General features: G+C 40.0%; 1 protein-coding gene across 2 annotated transcripts in view; it reads right to left on the reverse strand.

Moving 5' to 3' along the window:
• The window catches only part of CFI (complement factor I), a 46,237-nt gene extending 26,847 nt beyond the window's left edge, over positions 1-19,390 (reverse strand). Inside the window, exons 1-4 of one of the 2 annotated variants that reach the window (XM_043438471.1) lie at positions 19,193-19,389; positions 10,820-10,864; positions 3,809-3,868; positions 643-922 (exon numbers count right to left, since the gene is read on the reverse strand). In XM_043438471.1, coding sequence (XP_043294406.1) covers positions 643-922; positions 3,809-3,868; positions 10,820-10,864; positions 19,193-19,249 — 442 coding nt within the window. In that variant the 5' untranslated portion in view covers positions 19,250-19,389. Of the gene's footprint in view, positions 1-642; positions 923-3,808; positions 3,869-10,819; positions 10,865-19,192 lie in introns of both variants that reach the window. The other variant, XM_043438472.1, reaches the window with a different exon arrangement.
• Positions 19,391-19,865: the final 475 nt, after the last annotated feature.

Genomic DNA, 19,865 nt, shown 5'->3' on the forward strand with positions numbered 1-19,865 from the left:
CCAGGGCAGCCTGAGTCTTTTCATCTTAATCACTCCACTAGTTCACATATTAGGGTCCCAGCATCCTCGCTACATCAGGCACCTGGATGAAGTCTTGACTTGTCTGTCTCTCTGATCTGGTGTGTTGTCATTTGCTAGGGTGGAGTATGTACCCGGCCAGCAGTGGCCTGAGCTAAACCCCGGATCAAGGCTGATGAGGCTTGGGGCTAGGGAAAGGGGTAGGGGTTGGTGGGATGGAAACTGGAATAAATGATTGGGGTTGGGGGTCCAAAGACATTCTATTTAAGTACCAATCTCATGTAAAGCATTTCCCCCGGGTGCTAAAGCAACTCAACAGTTCTGGGAATAATCCCTTTAGCCAAGTAGAAGTGAGAGAAGGGATGCTTCTGACGGGCTGGGCAGCAGACAGTGGCATAGGCCCTGAGGGGGTGAGAAGGACCAGCCTCAGGGTCACATGCTCTAGATTCAATGGCTGGCTGTATACTGATGATTCCTAATTTCTTTATTATCATCCCAACTACTACTGAGGATCTAGAGAAGAATTTTGAGTTGTCATTATAACATTTCGAAGGAAAAGTATTTTCTAATAGAAAATATAGTAGACAATTTTCTTCTTAATATAGTAAACTAGGCTTTTCCTACCTTCACCCGTGCATGCTCCACTTTTTAAAAACTTTGCCTCAGGACGAAAGCATTCAAAACTCTTCTGCTGACAGTAAGTTTGGTAGCTTTTCCCATTAGTTGAACACACCCTGGTACCATTCTTTGGGCACTGATAAGGAAGTTTACAAAGACACGTTCCATCGACACATTTCTGCCATGGTTGGCAGAAGACCTTTTTGCAGGAGAGATGTGTGTATTTTGCAGTTAAGCACTTTTCATCCACGAAATCTTTTTGAGATGTGCCTGGTGTTGAAGCGGGCTATAAAGCACAAAATAAACATTAACTTAGCAACAAGCTAAAATCTTTTTAAAGATGAATACCTGAAGGAAAGAAACCAAACAGACTCACCTACCCCACAGCATAGATGAGGGTGATGTGGTCTGGTGGTTTTTAGACTCAAACAACCCTGGCTTTCAGTCCCAACTTGGGCACTTACAGTTAAATGGTCTTGAGCAAGTTACCTACCCTCACAAAACATGAGCTTCCTCATCTGTAAAATGGGGATATTATCTTTTCTCTTACAAGGTTATTGCAAGGATTAGGAATAAGATGTGTATAATGGTTGGCAGGTGCTAGGCATGAAATCAGTGGGAGCTGTAATTATTCAAAAGCCAACATAAAATTCTGCCTTTGAAGAAATCAGTGTATCTCATTAGTCACCTTAAGGAGTAGCAAATTTGGTGCTGATTATAGTCTCATGGAATGAACTGATGAATGAAGTGGATTAATTCTATTAATAATGCTGAACCATTTGCCAAACTCTTACTTTGTGCAAAATCCTGGTAAAATGAACATGACATTGGCTCTTTCAAGGGTTTGACATCTAGACAATAAGATAGAAATACACATAATAACTAGGGTAAGTGATGTAAGAGTCACACAAACAAGATGCAGTACTCTTGGAGATCCAGAGTGGGAGAGAATACATCTTTCCAGGGGCATTTTTTTTTTTTTTTTGGTCCATCCATGAGGCATCGGGGATCTTAGTTTCCCAACTAGGGATCAAACTCTTGACCATTGCAGTGGGAATGCAGAATCTTAACCACTGAACCACTAGGAAAGTCCCTCCAGGTGCACTTTAAAAGGCCTCATGGAGGAAAGTCAGGTGTTAGCAGAGGGTTGGTGCTAGCAAGACACAGAGAGGGTGGTGCACATCAGTCCCTCCTGATGGGTCCCAGGTTTGTGGTGCTTCAGCTGGGATGGTCACTGGTTAGGAAACCCTGCCAAGGAGTATACCAACCAGAAGAGGGACAGGCAAGCCCATCTCTGGTAGACATGAGCCAAGGTAGACATGCTTAAGCTCCCTGGTAGACATGGGCCAAAGATGCCATCAGGACTGTGTTCTGGGTCCCTGGCCTGACTAGGAGGCTTGGGAACATCTCCAAGAAGAGCTGATGTCTGGATTGAGTTCTGAGAGTGCTCAGGAGGAGTCTACTGGCAGGGTGTGGTGGGTACACACTCCAGGCAGAACTGTGAAACCCTGACAGTAAAAACAGTGCATTTCAGGCTGAGGGACAGAGTAAGAGGGTGGTGGGGGGTAAGGCAGCAGGTCCTAAGGGAGCCCCTGGGAGACTTTTTTGCATTTCCTCAAATTTGCATTGGAGGAAGATCTTTCTGGAGATCAGATCAGACAGATAGGCAGGAGGCCAATTAGACCTGTGGGGGAATTTCCTGGCAGCCCAGTGGTTAAGACTCCATGCTTCCATTGCAGGGGCCCCTGTTCCATCCCTGGTTGGGAAACTAAGATCCCACATGTGTTCAGTGCTGCTGAAAAAAAAAAAAAAAAAAAGATCTGCAGCAATCCAGAGGAAACACAGTGAAAGCTGGAAATAGTTCAATTGGGTCAAAAGCCAGTTGTGGAAAGTCAATGCTCTCTCTCTCTCTCTGTGCCCCAGGCATCCCTGTGAAGGATGGGCATCCTTTTATCTGGTCTCCCCAGCCTCCGGCCATGAGTCCCCACCGCACCCCCAATCCCCACTCTTGCTCAGTGCCTTCCAGCTACAGTAACAGCAAGCTGGGGCAGAAACAAGTTAAACAATCTTTAAGGGCTGTGATGAAGACAAAAATCAGTCACTTAAAGACCACATAAAACTTAGCAAAAGTTGTGAAAGTCATTCTATCTGACGTGATTTTTGGTAAACTTTATCAAATAACCAGGAAATTTGACAAATTTATCATTAAATACACCAATTTTTGATACACTGGTCTAGAATAAAATCTACTAGTTAATACTTTCCATGGTTCCATGTGCCTTTTTTGGTAGCACTTATTAGAGTTGAACTTTGTATTATTTAGCTCCTGTACCTTCCACTGATAAAATTTAAGTGCCCTGACAGCTGGGACAGTCACCCTTTTAGGGACAATCACCTTTCTACTGAAAAAGCAATATTTTAATTGGGTGAAAAATTTTCTTTTTTTCCCAAATTTATCCCTTTCTGAGGTGTCATTTTCTCCTGAGTTTTAGATCAAAACTTGGGCAAGTGTCATCGACTTTTCAGTCATTCTTAGAGCAAAAACAAAAAATTAAAAGACTCTTGGTCCCAGGAAGAGTCATATATTGAAGGAGGAAATAGACAGAACAGGCTCCATCTTGAAAGCAGGACTCCATCTTGGGCCCAACTATGGACTGAGCTATATGCCCAGTATCTATGGAAATGACATACCAACTGGAAAACCAGACCCCCTGGAGGGAAGAGCCCCAGGGCTTGTACCTAGACCCTAGACTCTCCATCACCTAAAAGAGAATACCCTAATTATTTGTGTAACCAAATAGAATCATAAATTCTATTATGCTTATTGGGGTATGACCACAGGCCTATTGATAATTGCCCACTGTTAACTACCTAGGCTTAAGGCATATGAATCATGGGTTAACTTTGATTGTATCTTTCTTTTCCTTTGTTCAGACTAGTTTCAGGGAATTTGGGGAGGTAGGTTTGGGCACATACACTTAGGGTATATAAGGTTTTCACAAAAACTGGTTGGGGTCCTTGGCTAAGAGGAGACTCTGCCTTGGGCCCACTGGTGTAATAAACTGCACTCCACTATCTGCATTGTCCTTCTGAGTGAGTTTGTTTCCCGGAACACGTGGCTACAACAATATAACAGCAAGTGTCCATTCTGGGTAATTATATAGACTCTGACCTTCACTTCAGAAGAAGCTTCTTTCTCCTCACTCAGACTTGCTTCAGGGGCATGCTGGGCCTGGAATGCATTGAATGAAAGGTGAAAAACAAAACAGACCAACAACCAAAAAGACCCCCAAAAAATAAACCGAAAAAAACCCACAAAGAACACTGAGGAGAATTTTACACTTTAGTAGCTAAGGATGTGGAATAAGCAGAAGATATTTTGCTTTTCAGCTAGAGAGATGTTGCTCATGCGTCTAATTTTGCAGAGAGCTTCAGAAGAGGAAGCTGAAAAAAGGCCACTGAATTTGATGACAAAGATGACTGGGATCCTTGAAGCAGAAGTTTTAGCTGAATGTCAGAGGCAGAAACCAGACCTCTGTGAGCTGAGGCCAGAATGGGCAGTGAAGAAATGGAAACAGAAGCATGGGTTAACTCTGTTGATTGGTCCTGTACGCAGACATGGGAGACTGAGCACAGACTTTACAGAAACTTCTGCCTCCTCTCCAAATTTCATTAAAATGAGAGTAGTAGAATTTTTTTAAAAGGCATAATCAATAAGGCCAAGGAGAATGGGGGAGAGGATTATAGACTTGGGATATTATTGAAAGGTTGGAAGCCGGAAAGCAGATGGGATGGTGGTAATAGGTTTAGCACATGAGAGAGAAATGAAACCCAAACCTAATGAAGGAAGTCCATAAGAATAAAGCAAATTAACCCCCAGAGAACTCCAGAAAAGCCTAGCAACTGGGGCACCTACTACTTCTGAAGAAGATGGAGTGTCTAAAAAAACCAAAGGATTAGTTAAAAGAATGGATGTATGAATATGTTTTTAAGGAATCTGATATAAACAGCAGAAGAAACAACAAATATTTGAAAGTTGTTGTCTCTAGTTGAGAGAATCAAGGATGAGGAGGTTTGTGCTAGAAGTGTTTTATGTTATATGTGTCTGTGTTAGTCACTCAGTCATGTCTGACCCTTCGTGACCCCAAGGACTGTAGCCCTCCAGGCTCCTCTGTCCATGGGATTCTCCAGGCAAGAATACTGGAGTTGCTATTTCTTTCTCCAGAGGATCTTCCTGACCCAGGGATCGAACATGGGTCTCCTGCATTGCAGGCAGATTCTTTACCATCTGAGCCACCAGGGAAGTCCATCTAAGCCCAACCAATTGTTAAATAAATTATTAAATATTTTAATATCTCCATGATTTTAAGCCACATGGTATTATTTGTCTTTGTAATTGTATATAGAATTAATTTATTAAAAAACAGCTAGATGAAAAATAAGGTCATCATGCTTTCAATATAGAAAACATTAAAGTTAGGCTTTGAAGGGAAAAAAATGGAAACATAGTATCATAAAGGGACACAGTAAAGAGATTTTTGTTGTTAGGTTAGGAGAGATTTCATCATGAGTAAAGGGTAAGGTAAGTAATCCAATGGAATGGGAAAGATTGAAGCTTTAAGAGAGAAAGGGCAAAATTGTTGGAATCAGGTTGAGGATGGGGTGGGAGAAGGTGTAACCAGAGCATGGGGGAGAAAACTGCCTTTGAAATTAAGCAGTTTTCTATTTCTACAATTTCTTACTGTAAGTAGAATCAATTTCATGATAATATTACCATTTAAAATTTAAAGTTGATGGTAATGGCAAATACCAACACTGTGGCTGCTGACAATGGCAATAATCAAAGGAAAGTTAGGAAATTACTGTGGGGTGATGGCTGAAAACAGTAACAGTAAGGCTTTCTTATTCACTGTGTAAAACCTGATGGCAAAAAGTTTTAACTCTAAAGGGACTGGGTAAGTCACAGTTGTCCATGGATCCTCAACGTCTAGAGCAGTAGGCTGATGATCTTAGAGGACATTATTAAAGGGGTTTGTACATGCATTTTTACACCAGTGTTTGCTGTAGACAGAATATAAACTATTCCTCATACATTCATGTGTATTTATCTTTCCAATGTGTGTGGAAGCTGTTAAAATTAATAAGAAGCAAAATTATTTAAACTATCACTGAAATTATATTGATTGCATAACTTTCTTCCTTCTTACAATAACAGATACTAAAATTACAGCTACTATTCTGCCTGTAGTTGATGGTGAAAGGTAGATGGGTGGATCTAAGTATTTTCTTAAGATTTGTTTTTGTGGTAAACATAATACTATTTACTAAAATCTTATTTAACTCTTACTTCCAAGCAAAAGGTGAGACTGCATTTCCTTCTTGTGGCTGGATGTGGTGGTGACTTGCTTTGCACACAGAAATGTGAGCTGAAGTAACATGTATTGGTTTCAGGTAGGAACATTTAATTTCCAGTGCTCAACAATGCTACTTACTTCTGCTCTGCTGTGGTGATCAGGGGAACATATGTTTCAGAGGCACCATAGAATGAAACAAGCTCAGAAGGCTGGACCAACACATGGAGGATGTGTTCACTGGAGAGTCACCCAGACCCACAGTCTTTGCACAAGAAAAAATTAACTTTTCTTAAGTCAAGCCACTAAGATTTGAGGATTGGTTCTTATTGCAGCAGGAGAAAAACCCAACTATTTCTTCACATTAAAAATGAATATAATATGAACATTGCAAAAGAGACCAAACCCACATTTGTAACTTATTACAAGAGCAAAAATTCACAAACTAGTTTTCAACTTCCTTTAGACTTCAACATTGTTTGGACAGTTTTGTCTTTAACTTGGACCAATTGTAGATTGTTACAGGCTTCCTGGGATTTAGCATTCCTATTTCTCTACCAAAGATTTTTTTGGAAGCACCTCAACTCTCCTTTTCATTGGCATATTAGTCTTTCCTGTCATCCTTATTTTAACTTCCTTAGAGCCCTAGATAGAACTAGATCCTTCCTCATTTTCCCCACACACCCCCTCGTTGGGATTTCAAATTCTGTATTATGCTGATCTTATTCTTTTCAAAGTTGCTTGAAGGTAAAGAGTTCTCTAGCCACTGGCCACCTGCTTTTCAGAGGAACGTCCTAGGATTGTTCATACATAGAAAACAGCAAAAGTATTGTTTTTTTCAAATTGATAATGTGAGTAAAAAGCTTCTCTTTACCATCAGTGGTTTTTTGTTTTTGTATGTGGGGTTTTGTTTTGGTTCCTTGTTTGTTTTTCCTTGAAGCTTTGAAGGGAATTAATCTTGGAAGAGAAGCAGAAATTTTGTTTTGGTTTAAAAAAATCAAAACTGCTATAATGCTTTTTGCAGCAGTTTATTTCCTTGACTATTTGAAGTTATTGGGAAGAATAGCTAGGTCCTAACCCTGGGTCGGGAAGATCCCCTGGAGAAGGAAATGGCAACCCACTCCAGTATTCTTGCCTGGAGAATCCCATGGACGGAGGAGCCTGGTGGGCTACAGTCCACGGGGTCGCAAAGAGTCGGATAGGACTGAGTGACTGCACTTTCACTTTCACTTTCTTATTGCAGCATAGCCAAAACTTACTGATACAGGTAGCCATCTATATGTAGTCTTTATAATCCAAAACTTTGAGAACCACTTGTCTATGGAGATTGGGACAAACTGAATCATTCTGTGTGTAAGCTATGTGTGAGTTGATGGAGTATGCTAAAGAAGTTTTTTCCCCATTTTTGTTGAGCCTGGAATTAAAAGCTGAAAAAGAAGAGTACCAAATGTATGAAAAGTACTCCCAGTTGTAACCTGGGACTGTCTGCATCACTCATGTGAGGTGTATAATCTTGCAAATGCAGATTCTTGGATCCAAGCAGGAGACCTCCTGAATCAGAATTTCTGAGGGAAGATCTTGGCATCTGTACTGTAAACTAGCTCCATAAAGATTCTTATACTCCCCACGGATGGAGAGCCACTCCTATTGTCCAATAATTTTCAAAGTGGATTACATAAACCCCGGGGATGTGAAGATAACCCAGAGGGTAAAATAACTTTGTATGTTTTATTGAAAAAGTAGAAAGAAAGAAATGAACCTTCACTAATATTTGAATATGGATTGGCTCTTCACAGCATATTCATTCACTATTTATTGTGAGCCTACTATATGCTAGGCACTGTTCTGGGTCCTGGGGACACAAGCGCCAAAAGTAAATAAAGAATAAACATAGACACTTCCCTGGTGATCCAGTGGCTAAGACTTTGTGTTCCCAATGCAGGGGGCCCAGGTTCAATCCCAGGACATGTACGACATCCCACATGTCACAATTAAAGATTCCAAATAAGACCCAGTGCAGACAAATAAATATTTTTTTAAAAGAATAAATATGTAGTATGACATAACGTGACAAATACAAATACACAGTAAGAGAGAGACAGAGTGAGGGGAAGGATTGCTATTTTTGCATATAGTGTTGTCAAGGAAGACTTTGAGGAAACGTTTACCTTGGAGCAGATGCCTGAAGGTGAGTGAGCAAGCCACGCAGATATCTAGAGGTGAAGTGTCACAGCCAGAGGAAACAGCCAGAGCAAAAGTTGAGGGGTAGAAGTATATGTGATGTGCTCTTGGACCAGGATGCTGGGTGTGGCTGGAGGGCTGGGAATGGCTGAAGGGAGGAGATGAGGCCAGAGAATTGGAGGGATGTGTGATTGATCACATAGGACCTTGTTGGCTACTGAAAAGGCTTTGACTTATCCACTGGGGGATATGAGCAAATGATGTTGAGAGGGTAGGCAGATAATGAAGAACTGGTAAAGGAGATAAGAAGATGTGGCCAGTGAAGTAAAAGACAAATAAATAGAAAATGGTGACACAGAGGCAGACAGAAGGAAGGGATGATTAGCAGTTGTGTGATACTCTTCCAGTAAGACGGTGATCTTGACAAAGGTTATTTTGGTAGAATATGGGAACTCAAGCCGGACTGGGTTGGGAAGCCCCAAGAAATAATAGAAAGAGAAATTGAGCATAGCAACTTTTTTGAAGATTAGATGTCAAGAAGCACAGAGAAATGGGGTAATAATTGGAGGGCATTATTGACTACACTAAAGCCTTTGACTCTGTGGATCACAGCAAACTGTGGAAAATTCTTAAAGAGATGGGAACACCAGACCACCTTACCTGGCTCCTGTGAAACCTGTGTGCCAGTCAAGAAGCAACAGTTAGAACCAGACATGGAACAACGGACTAGTTCAAAATTGGGAAAGGAGTATGTCAAGGCTGTATATTGTCACCCTGCTTATTTAACTTATATGCAAAGTACATCATGTGAAATGCCAGGCTAGATGAAGCACAAGCTGGAATCAAGATCACCAGGAGAAATATAAATAATCTCAGATATGCAGATGAGACTACCCTATGGCAGAAAGTGAAGAGGAACTAAAGAGCCTCTTGATGAAGGTAAAAGAGGAGAGTGAAAAAGCTGGCTTAAAACTCAGCATTCAGAAAACTAAGATCATGGCATCTGATCCCATCACTTTATGGCAAAAAGATGGGGAAACAATGGAAACGTGACAGAGTATTTTCTTGGGCTCCAAAATCACTGCAGATGGTGACCGCAACAATGAAATTAAAGGAGACATGCTCCTTGGAAGAAAACCTATGATAAACCTAGACAGCATATTAAAAAGCAGAGACATTACTATGCCAATAAGAGTCCATCTCATCAAAGCTATAGTTTTTCCAGTAGTCATGCATGGATGTGAGAGTTGGACCATGAAGAAGGTTGAGCATCGAAGAATTGTTGATTTTGAACTGTGGCATTGGAGAAGACTCTTGGGAGTCCCTTGGACTGCAAGGAGATCAAACCAGTCAATCCTAAAGGAAATCAGTCCCGAATATTCATTGGAAGGACTGATGTTGAAGCTGAAGCTCCAATACTTTGACCACCTGATGTGAAGAGCTGACTCATAAGAAAAGACCCTGATGCTGGGAAAGATTGAAGGCAGGAAGAGAAGGGGACGACAGAGGATGAGATGGTTGGATGGCATCATCAGCTCAATGGATGTGAGTCTGAGTAGGCTCCAGGAGATGGTGAAGGACAGGGAAGTCTGGCGTGCTGCAGTCCATGGGGTCGCAAAGAGTTGGACACAGCTGAGTGAGTGAACAACAATATGGGGTCAAGAGAAGGTTTCTGTTTTAGGATGGAGAATCATATTCATGTGCTTGATTATGGGACATTATAGATTATATCATCTAGTTTTAGCCAAAATAATCTTCGCAGATGGACAAGTGATTTAGAGATTCATGTAGTGAAATGATACCAGATTGACAATAATGCCAAAATACAACATCAATAAACAAGAAAATGGCAGAGTCTACACTTCCAGCTACAGTAGAAGCTGTTTATTAGCCACCCCATGGGGTTCAAGACAATAGAAAGCTAATCAGACATGAAAAGAAGCCAACCTTCCCCCAATCAATAATATTAAAGAGACTGATGGAAATATAGGTTTCCATCTAATATCATTATTGAAACTTTCCCTGTGTTTATTGTGTATGTTGCTCTTTGTAAGGTATCTTTTCCAACTAATATGATATTAAAATCAAACAAAAAAATTAAAAAACACCATATTTGATGACATTATTTCATTAAAGATTAACAGTAAGATTATTATTAAAATACTTGTTTTTAAATTTTTCTTTTTTAAAGTGTATTTATACAGTAGAGTATATATTATTTATAAAGAAATATATTCACATATACTGGGGGCACACACACACAAATTTTTAGTGATTACTACTATAGCCTAGTTATCTCTAAAACATGACTCAACTCCCTTAGCTGCCGTTCTTTTTTTTAAGGGAGGATCACTTCTTTGGGATTTGTGATGCTGTAATCATTATCCTGCTGTAAACTTTATCTTTTTATTCTAGGCAGGAGTACAGGTTAGCATTTTTTTTTAGCTATGGCACATGGATTGTGGGATCTTAGTTCCTCAACCAGGGATTGACCCTGCACTCTTGGCAGTGAAAGCATGGAGTCCTAACCACTTGACCTCCAGGGAATTTCCCAGTGAAGGCATTTTAGATGGACAGTTGGTTATTAGACAACAAACAAGAAAAAAAACCAATCTACTATCCCACCCCGGTATACAGCCATATAGCTTTACCTCTGATTTCTTCACTGCCTTTGATTTTCGTTTTCCAAAAGTAGCCTATAAACAAAAGAAAAAAACAAGATCAATTATAACCAAATAGAGCAAAAGTCCACCACTCTCCCTCTGACTGTTTGCTGTAAAAAAGTCAAAAATTCCCCTTCTACTGCTAACTAGTTGTGTGATTTTTGGTAAATGACTTTACCTTTATGATTGCTTCTTCTTCTGTGAGATGTGGAAAATAAAAATAATATCCTCACAGAGCTGTTGTGAAGAGCAGAAATACATGGGAAGGCAGAAATAAACACTTGGGATCCTGTACAATGCTAGTGTGATGCTGACTGCTAGTGGTAGACTGCTTATGGCCCCAACTCTACTACTATTCATCCTATCCTTTGCTGTTATCTCTTCCTTCGGAGAGGGGAGATATATTTTCCTACTTCTAGATTCTGGGCCTGGCCAGTGACTTGCTTTGGACAAGGAAGTCAGCATGTGTGACATAAGAGATGCTTGGAGGGTACTTGTGCAACTGGGTTTGTCCTTCTGTTTCTCTGCCATAGCTATGGGAAGAAGATGATCAGGCCAGCAATGAAGAATCGCTCCAGCTGAGCCCACCTTCACTGAGATGATCTCCAGCTAACCTGTAGGTGAGTAAACTAAAGTTACATGCCACTGAGATTTTGTGATGATTGCATTATGATGGCCAACAGGTACAATCATGATTTCCCTGGAAAACACTGAGGAATAAGATGGAAAACTTTCAAAAAGAGTAAGCAATATAGACTTTTGTCTTTCTTCCAGAAGTGAATAAACAGCTCATATTCTGAAAGTTAACAATCACATCAGAAACACTTCCGTTGAAAGAGTCTTAGGCCCTATGTGGCCTCAATTCCTTCTCATCGTGGGCTTCACTAGCAATTTTTTCCTCCAATTTTATTTCGGGGTTATTTCCATCACTTTTGCCTCAGAGAGTGTAAAACAAAACAAAACAATGGTATAGTTTCTTGGTCTTGTTCTTTTTATAATGAATGTAAAATGGATGAAAAAAATTTTCATTTTTAATTGGTATTTTAAAAAATAGAAAACACACAGAAATATTATAAACATGTTCAAAAGCATGCCTGTAAAAATTATATTTCTCTCCTTCTGTTATCCATTCAACACATTCAAGCGCTACCTCAGAGTCAACCACTTAATAATCTCTAGTGAACCTTTCCAGAGATCATCACTGCATATGTGAACCCACACTTCACTAATTCTGCACCCCCAACACCAGTATAATTTACAACCAGGAGCCCACAAAGGGCATTTAGATTGTTTCCAATGTTCTGTTATTATGAACAGTGTTGTAATAAATCTCCTCATATAATATACATCATTTCCCCCATATGCTAAGTATATTTGTCAGTACTTACCTGGGAGTAACATTGCTGAATCAAAGAAATGAGCAGTTTTAGTTTTGAAAGACATTGGCTAATTTCTCTGTCTAGTGTGCATGCTCAGTTGCAAACTCTTGTGACCCCATGGATTGTAGCCCGCCAAGCTCCTCTGTTCATGAAGTTTTCCAGGCAAGAATACTGGAGTGAGTTGTCATTTCCTACTCCAGGAGATCTTCCCCACCCAGGCATGAACCTGGGTCTCCTGCATTGGCAGGTGGATTCTTTACCACTGAACCACCTGGGAAGCCCTTCTGTCTCTAGAAATTGCTCAAATTTGAACTCTTATCATCAATATATCAGTTCAGTTCAGTCGCTCAGTCGTGTCTAACTCTGCAACCCCAGGAACTGCAGCACGTCAGCTTCCCTGTCCTCACCAACTCACGGAGCTTGCTCAAACTCATATCCATCATCAAGTTGGTGATGCCATCCAACCATCTCATCCTCTGATGTCGCCTTCTCCTCCTGCCTTCAATCTTTGCCAGCAACAGGGTCTTTTCCAATGAGTCATTTCTTCACATCAAATGGCAAAAGTATTCGAGTTTCAGGTTTGTTGAAACAGTTTCAGCTTCAGCATCAGTCCTTCCAATGAATATTCAGGACTGATTCCTTTTAGGATTGACTGGTTTGATTTCCTTGCAGTCCAAGGGACTCTCAAGAGTCTTCTCCAACACACAGTTCAAAAACATCAATTCTTCGGCGCTCAGCTTTCTTTATGGTCCAACTCTCACATCCATACATGACTACTGGAAAAACCATAGCTTTGACTAGATGGACCTTTGTTGGCAAAGTTGTGTCTCTGCTTTTTAACGTGCTGTCTAGGTTGGTCATAGCTTTTCTTCCAAGGAGCAAGTGTCTTTTAATTTCATGGCTGCAGTCACCATCTGCAGTGATTTTGGAGCCCCCAAAAATGAAGTCTGTCACTGTTTTCATTGTTTCCCCATCTATTTGCCATGAAGTGATGGGACTGGATGCCATGATCATAGTTTTCCGAATGTTGAGCTTTAAGCCACTTTTTCACTCTCCTCTTTCACTTTCATCAAGAACCTTTTAGTTCTTCTTCACTTTCTGTCATAAGGGTGGTGTCATCTGCATATCTGTGGTAATTGATATTTCTTCAACCCCATGGACTATACAGTCCATTGTATTCTCCAGGCCAGAATACTGGAGTGGGTAGCCTATCCCTTCTCCAGGGGTCATCCCTTCATCCCTTCATCCAGGGTATATGACAGGGCCTATTTTCCATTTTCCTGACCACAGAACAGAAAACATTAAACATTTTTATCTTTGTCAATTAGATATATAAAAATGTCATCAGAGAATAGTTTTATCTGCATTTCCTCCCCAATGACTGAGGTTGACCACTTTTTTTTTTTTTTAATTAATTAACTAATCTGTGGCTGTACTGGGTCTTCACTGCTGCACACAGGCCCTCTCTAGTTGCTGCAAGTGGAGCCTCCTCCCTCGGTGTGGTGCTTCTCACGGCAGTGGCTTTGCTTGTTGCGAAGCACAGGCTCTAGGGTGCGCGCGCCCAGCAGTTGTGGTGCACAGGCTTCGTTGCCCCACGGCGTGTGGAATCCTCCCAGGCCAGGGATGGAACTTGTGTCCCCTGCATTGGCAGGCGGATTCTTAGCCACTGGATCACCAGGGACATTCTAGATTCATTGTCGTTTATCAAATTTAAGAAGTTTTTGGTTATTACTTCTTCAAATATTCTGACTCTCTCTTCTCCTTCTGAGATTCCAATTGTGTATATACTGATGGTTTCTCTTTTTATTCTTTTTTCTTTCTGCTCCTCAGATTAGATAATTTAATTGACCAATCTTCAGCTTCACTTACTCCTCTGCCTGCTCAAATCTGCTATTAAAACCCTCTAGTGAATTCTTTGTTTTACTTTTCAGTCTAATTCCTTTTATAATTTCTATCTTTTTATGGATATTCTCTATTTGTTCCTACATCCTCCTTTTTTTTTTTTTTTTTGGCTATTTGAATATATTTAAGATGTTTGACTTAAAGTCTTCGTCTGGTGGCTTCAAAGTCTGTCCTTTCTTAGAAATCATTTCTCCTGTGAATGGGCCATATTTTCTTGTTTCATTGCATGCTTCATATTCTTTGTTGAAGATTGGATATTTTGAATATTATAATGCTGTAATTCTTGAAATCAAATTCTTTCTTCTCCTCAAAGTTTGCTTTCCTTGACTTCTGTAGATTATAGCTGTTTACTAATTTTTCCAAATTGTTTCTATAATGATTTTTTTTTGTCATGTGTGGTTTCTGAAGTCTTGGTTCTGTCAAGCAAGTGTATGCTCCTCGGTTCTTTTTCTTGTCACAACAAAAATTTGGAGTGACGGACATTGAAGCCCCCTTGGCAGGTCACACCTCTTGTGTCTTGGACAGACCAGTATTATAGCTCTTAAATAAATCAGTGCTACAGCTCTATTGTATTTAGATGATAGCAGGAAAATCCATCTTCGAGGTGTGAGGGCACTTGGATCCAAAGACGGGAAGAGAAGAGTGCCCCATCGTGCAGGAGAGAGAGAGAGAAGAGGGCTTTGGCTCTTCTTTTTATATGATTTTGTGTTCCCCCTGGGCCTGCCCTATGCAAATTGGGCTTAGGCAGGAGCACTGTTCTACCTGAAGTCCTCACTCCGGTCCGGACCTTCCTTTGTTCTATTTTCGCGGACTTTTCCCTTCCAGGTCTTTTAGCCACCGCCATTTTGGACTCCTTTTCCCTATTCTAACTACCTAACAGTTCCTTTATTGCATTTATCTAGGATTTAGACAAAGATTTCCTTCCACACAAGGAACCAGAGAGAGAGAAAGAGAAAGGGACAGGGAGGGGAAAAAAGAGAAAGGAAGGAAGAAGGAAATAAAAGAAAGAAAGGAAAGAAGGAAAGGAAAGAATAAGGAATCCTTGAAATTGAGAACAATTAAAAAACCTCTTCCGAGTTTGCAAATTGGCTCTGCGCTGGGGCACATCAGTGCTCAGCACTTAACCAGTGTTTACAATTCTGTCTTAGCTTTTACTTCATGCTTGCACTGAGCCTGGAGGTGTAGGCTTAGGGTCTTCTTAGGTGTTTTCTGGGCTTCATCTTGCCCTGGGCATGTGTGTTGCTTTCTAAATTCCCCAGGATATGCAGGGGTTTTTGAATGCCCTAATTTCCAACTGAAACTTTTCCTTCCAAGCTTCAGCACTCTATTGTAGGCCTCAACCATTATCTTTTGTCTCAGGTGGGGGTAATTGTTTATTTGCTTGCCTTTATGTTTTTGAGGAATGCCTGCTGCCTTTCCACTCTGAGTTCCAAGTTAGATGAAACAAAGACAAATTTATTGTTTCAGTCTTCCAAGTAGCCCCTGGATGGGTTAGAACAGACAAACACAATTTCTTTTTAAATAAAGTCTGCTCTGCTCCATGTAGAACTGGCGACTAGAGTTCCACGCTGGGAATCTGGATTGCTATCTTCAAGACTGCCACTGAGTTGATATCTGGGTGGGGTAAGGGCAAGTAGAAATACTGCAATTTTCCTACCATTTTTAAGTTGCCTTTTTACTTCATTCAGCATTCTCTTGGGTACTGTAGGACTTTGATAACCGGAGTTCTGACAAAGTTGGTTTTGAAAGCTTGCTTGACTTTTCTACTTTTTTTTGGTGGGGGGACAAGTGTTTGGATTTGCCTACTCTGCCTTGCTAGCTGACATCACTCTCTGCACTGTGTATTGCCTCTTGTGCATATTCTATTTCCAGATCTCATCATTCTGTTGACCATCACCCCAGTTCTTTCCTTCCAAAATACTACCCATATAAACCAAAGTTTATAATATGCTTTTAGGGTAAAAAAAAAAATTAAAGGTTTTGGTTGGGGATTATGTCACAGCCAAGCATATCACAGTATTTTACCATATTGACTAAAATATTTGGCTTCCCTATTCATTATGGGGGCTTCCCTGGTGGCTCTGAAGGTAAAGAAGCTGCCTGCAATGCAGGAGATGGTTCGATCCTTGGGTTGGAAAGATCCTGTAGAGAAGGGGATGGCTACGTACTCCAAAATTCTTGCCTGGAGAGTTCCAAGGACCGAGATCCCTGTTCCTTAGTATCCCTTTGTTATTGACACAGTTGCCACTACCTCTGCGCTCTGAGTTTCTTTTCCACCCTTTCCTAAGTCCCCTTACCTCTTTGTCTGGGTAGGTTCAGTAAAACCAGGATTCTCATTTCACTGTTAGAACAACTTCACTGCCAGCCCACCCCATCATTGACATAATCCACTTTCAAATCAGTCCACCAAAATGTTTTGATATAAAAAAGGAGTGGGGCTTTTTATCCCCGAGAAGGAAATCTGCTCTCAGCTTTTAAAATGCAAAAGTTTCTCCCAGCTGTACATATTTTTTTCATGTTGAAAACGTAGATATATTTTAAAACTTAGAACATATTTATGTTGTCTCTATGGTTGTTGCAGCCATGAAATTAAAAGACGCTTACTCCTTGGAAGGAAAGTTATGACCAACCTAGATAGCATATTAAAAAGCAGAGACATTACTTTGCCAACAAAGGTCTGTCTGGTCAAGGCTATGGTTTTTCCAGTGGTCATGTATGGATGTGAGACTTGGACTGTGAAGAAAGCTGAGTGCCAAAAAATTGATGCTTTTGAACTGTGGTGTTGGAGAAGACTCTTGAGAGTCCCTTGGACTGCAAGGAGATCCATTGCAGATCCAACCAGTCCATCCTGAAGGAGATCAGTCCTGGGTGTTCATTGGAAGGACTGATGCTGAAGCTGAAACTCCAACACTTTGGCCACCTCATGTGAAGAGTTGACTAGTTGGAAAAGACCCTGATGCTGGGAGGGATTGGGGGCAGGAGGAGAAGGGGACGACAGAGGATGAGATGGTTGGATGGCATCACCGACTTGATGGGCATGAGTTTGAGTAAACTCTGGGAGTTGGTGATGGACAGGGAGGCCTGGCATGCTGCTATTCATGGGGCCACAAAGAGTCGGACACGACTGAGCGACTGAACTGAACTGATGGTTGTTGTTCTTCAGCCGCTAAATCAGGTCTGATTCTTTGTGATCCCATGGACTGTAGCCCACCAGGTTCCTCTGTCCATGGGATTTCCCAGGCAAGAATACTGGAGTGGGTTGCCATTTCCTTTTCCAGGGGATCTTCCCAGCCCAGGGAAGAACCCAGGTCTCCTGCATTGGCAGGTGGAGTCTTTACTGCTGAGCCACCAGGGAAGCCCCTATCTCTATGATAAGCTCCATTTAAAAAGGATTATTTCTCAGCAGGTGGCGTAAAAAATCATTCCATTTCCTTTTTTCCCCCATTTCCTTTTATAAAGAAATAATAATAGTATTTTACGAAGTTGTGGTTTCACAAATATGATATTAACTCTTTTCAAAATGCTGTTTCTTAAAGGAATGAAGACAATTTTATGATTGGATGATTGTTCAGTAAAAGAAAGAGGCTCTTTTCCTTTGTGTAAGTGAAAACTATTTTCAGTTTTCTTTTTAATTCTGTTTTTGTTCCAGGAACCCAAAATGTGGCTGAAATATCCTTTTTTCAGAAAACAAATTTTTCTTGTTATAATGTAGCACACATTTATCTGGTATTTAAAAAAGAAAAATGAAGAATGAATAAGACAAAATTTTTGAACTCTGAAAATTCGTAAATATATAAAACATAAAAATCATGAATAATCCCATTACTCAGAGATACCAACTGTTATCTGTTTAATATACACCCCTCATGAACTTTTAAACTGCCATTTATATAAGCATTTATTAATATATTTGTGTATGTGTGTGTGTATTTTTCTTCTTAATCAAAACAAGATTTTAGTGAGGCATTTTTTATTTCAATAAATATAAAAGCACCATTTTAATGTGATAGTTATTTCTGGATGTGCAAGAGTTTAATCTATTTTAATCAATAAGCACTTACTTTATTTCCATTTGGTTTATACTATAAATATTGCATATATAGTTTAGAACTTATAAAAAACTTAAGTATTTAATTCTGATATCTTAGGTAGTTTTCTTTAAACATTTGCTGCTATAAACAGACTTTAACACAAAACAATATTTGGAATTGTTTCAAAACTCTTTGATCACAAAAGTAGGCAATCATCAGTAAGTCTCTAAAATGTCTTAAACATTCCTAACCTTAACAGCCTACCTTCCAGACTGGCTACAATCTGCTGTTTTGGCTTTAACTACTTGAGTTGCCTACAAAGTCTCTACTCTGATCAAGTGGGTTTATTCATGGAGAGGAGCCCAGTGTTTTGCTGTCTTTCTGGCCATACCACTTGCTGTTTTTCAGGCTGAAAATCACTTCCTCTTTCTCTCCACTGATCAGATCTAATCCAGAATTATTATAGGTCTAGCTCAAATCCCACTTGTCCCATAAACCCTTCCCGATCTGTGAGCAGGAAGGGATTTTTCCTCTCATTAAAGTCCCTTGGCAGGTGATATTTGTGCCATTTTTGGGCAATTAAATATATATATATATATATGTCTTGTAACAGTTACTTCTCATGTTTTCAAATATTTTTCAAATTATGCTTATTGTTTCTTCATTGGTATATTTGTATCATCTTTCTACAACTGTACAAAAGGCTACTGAAGGAGGGATCAGTCTTGCCCATTGCTATACCTTGCACATAGATAGGGCTTGATAAATGTTTACTGATTTAATAATTACTATAAATCATAGATTTATTAGTAAAATTCTCATTCAGTCCAATCTCTATGCAGAGATAATAGCATATGAAAAAAGCAATTTCTTCAAGCTCTTTCATCAAGATATAACATAAAATTTTGGTTACTGACTAAATACTGTCATCGTTGGCAAGTAAACTATGTAATCCTTAAGTCAAAATAATATCCTTGAGATTTTTTTCTGTATTTTTACAATATTTGAAATATCTACTTAAAAGTTTGCATAAATATTGAATTGCTTACCTCACAAAAACTTAAGTAGAAGCACAAAAGTAAGAGAATGACATGACCAAGCTTCATGTTGGAGACAATCAGGATCTGTGTCTCTACTGTGGACTCTTCTTCACCCCAGGTATTCTTTTGAAATTTAATTTTTAACCTCTGAAAAAATATTTAAAAAGAGCAGCCCTTCTAAAGAGCTTTGTACTTTTGAACTTGTGGAGAACTTGGCAAAAATCCAGAGTTTTACCGTAAATGAAACCAAAAAAGACCTCAGCAAATAGCTGAGGGACTGTGTTTCCCGCAGAGAAAACTGATGCCCCACCTCGATTCTGAACAATGCCTTGTTCTGTTTGCTAGAGTAGACAGAAACCACTGAAAGAAATTCCTTATGCTTTGGTAAAACAGAATCATATTTTTCTTTAAGGACGAAGACTAGGAAATGGTAAGGAGTAAAAAGTCCATCGTATTGAATGCTATGCTGAACACTAAAAATCCTCACCAAAATGGTTCCTTTATCAATCATGGGTTGTCCTGTGATAAATCCTTTCTCTCTCAGCAGAAATGCTGTCACAGTTCGATTCTCTGGAAGCAGGTGTGAGACAGAGTTTGGGGTGGGAGATACTTACCAGGAATCAGCTCCGGGGAAAGGAAGGGAGCAGAAGCAGGAATGAACAGAAAGAGAAAGCGGACTGCA

The sequence above is a fragment of the Cervus canadensis genome, chromosome 19 (assembly GCF_019320065.1).
Source record: "Cervus canadensis isolate Bull #8, Minnesota chromosome 19, ASM1932006v1, whole genome shotgun sequence".
In the NCBI taxonomy this organism is placed as follows: domain Eukaryota; kingdom Metazoa; phylum Chordata; class Mammalia; order Artiodactyla; family Cervidae; genus Cervus; species Cervus canadensis.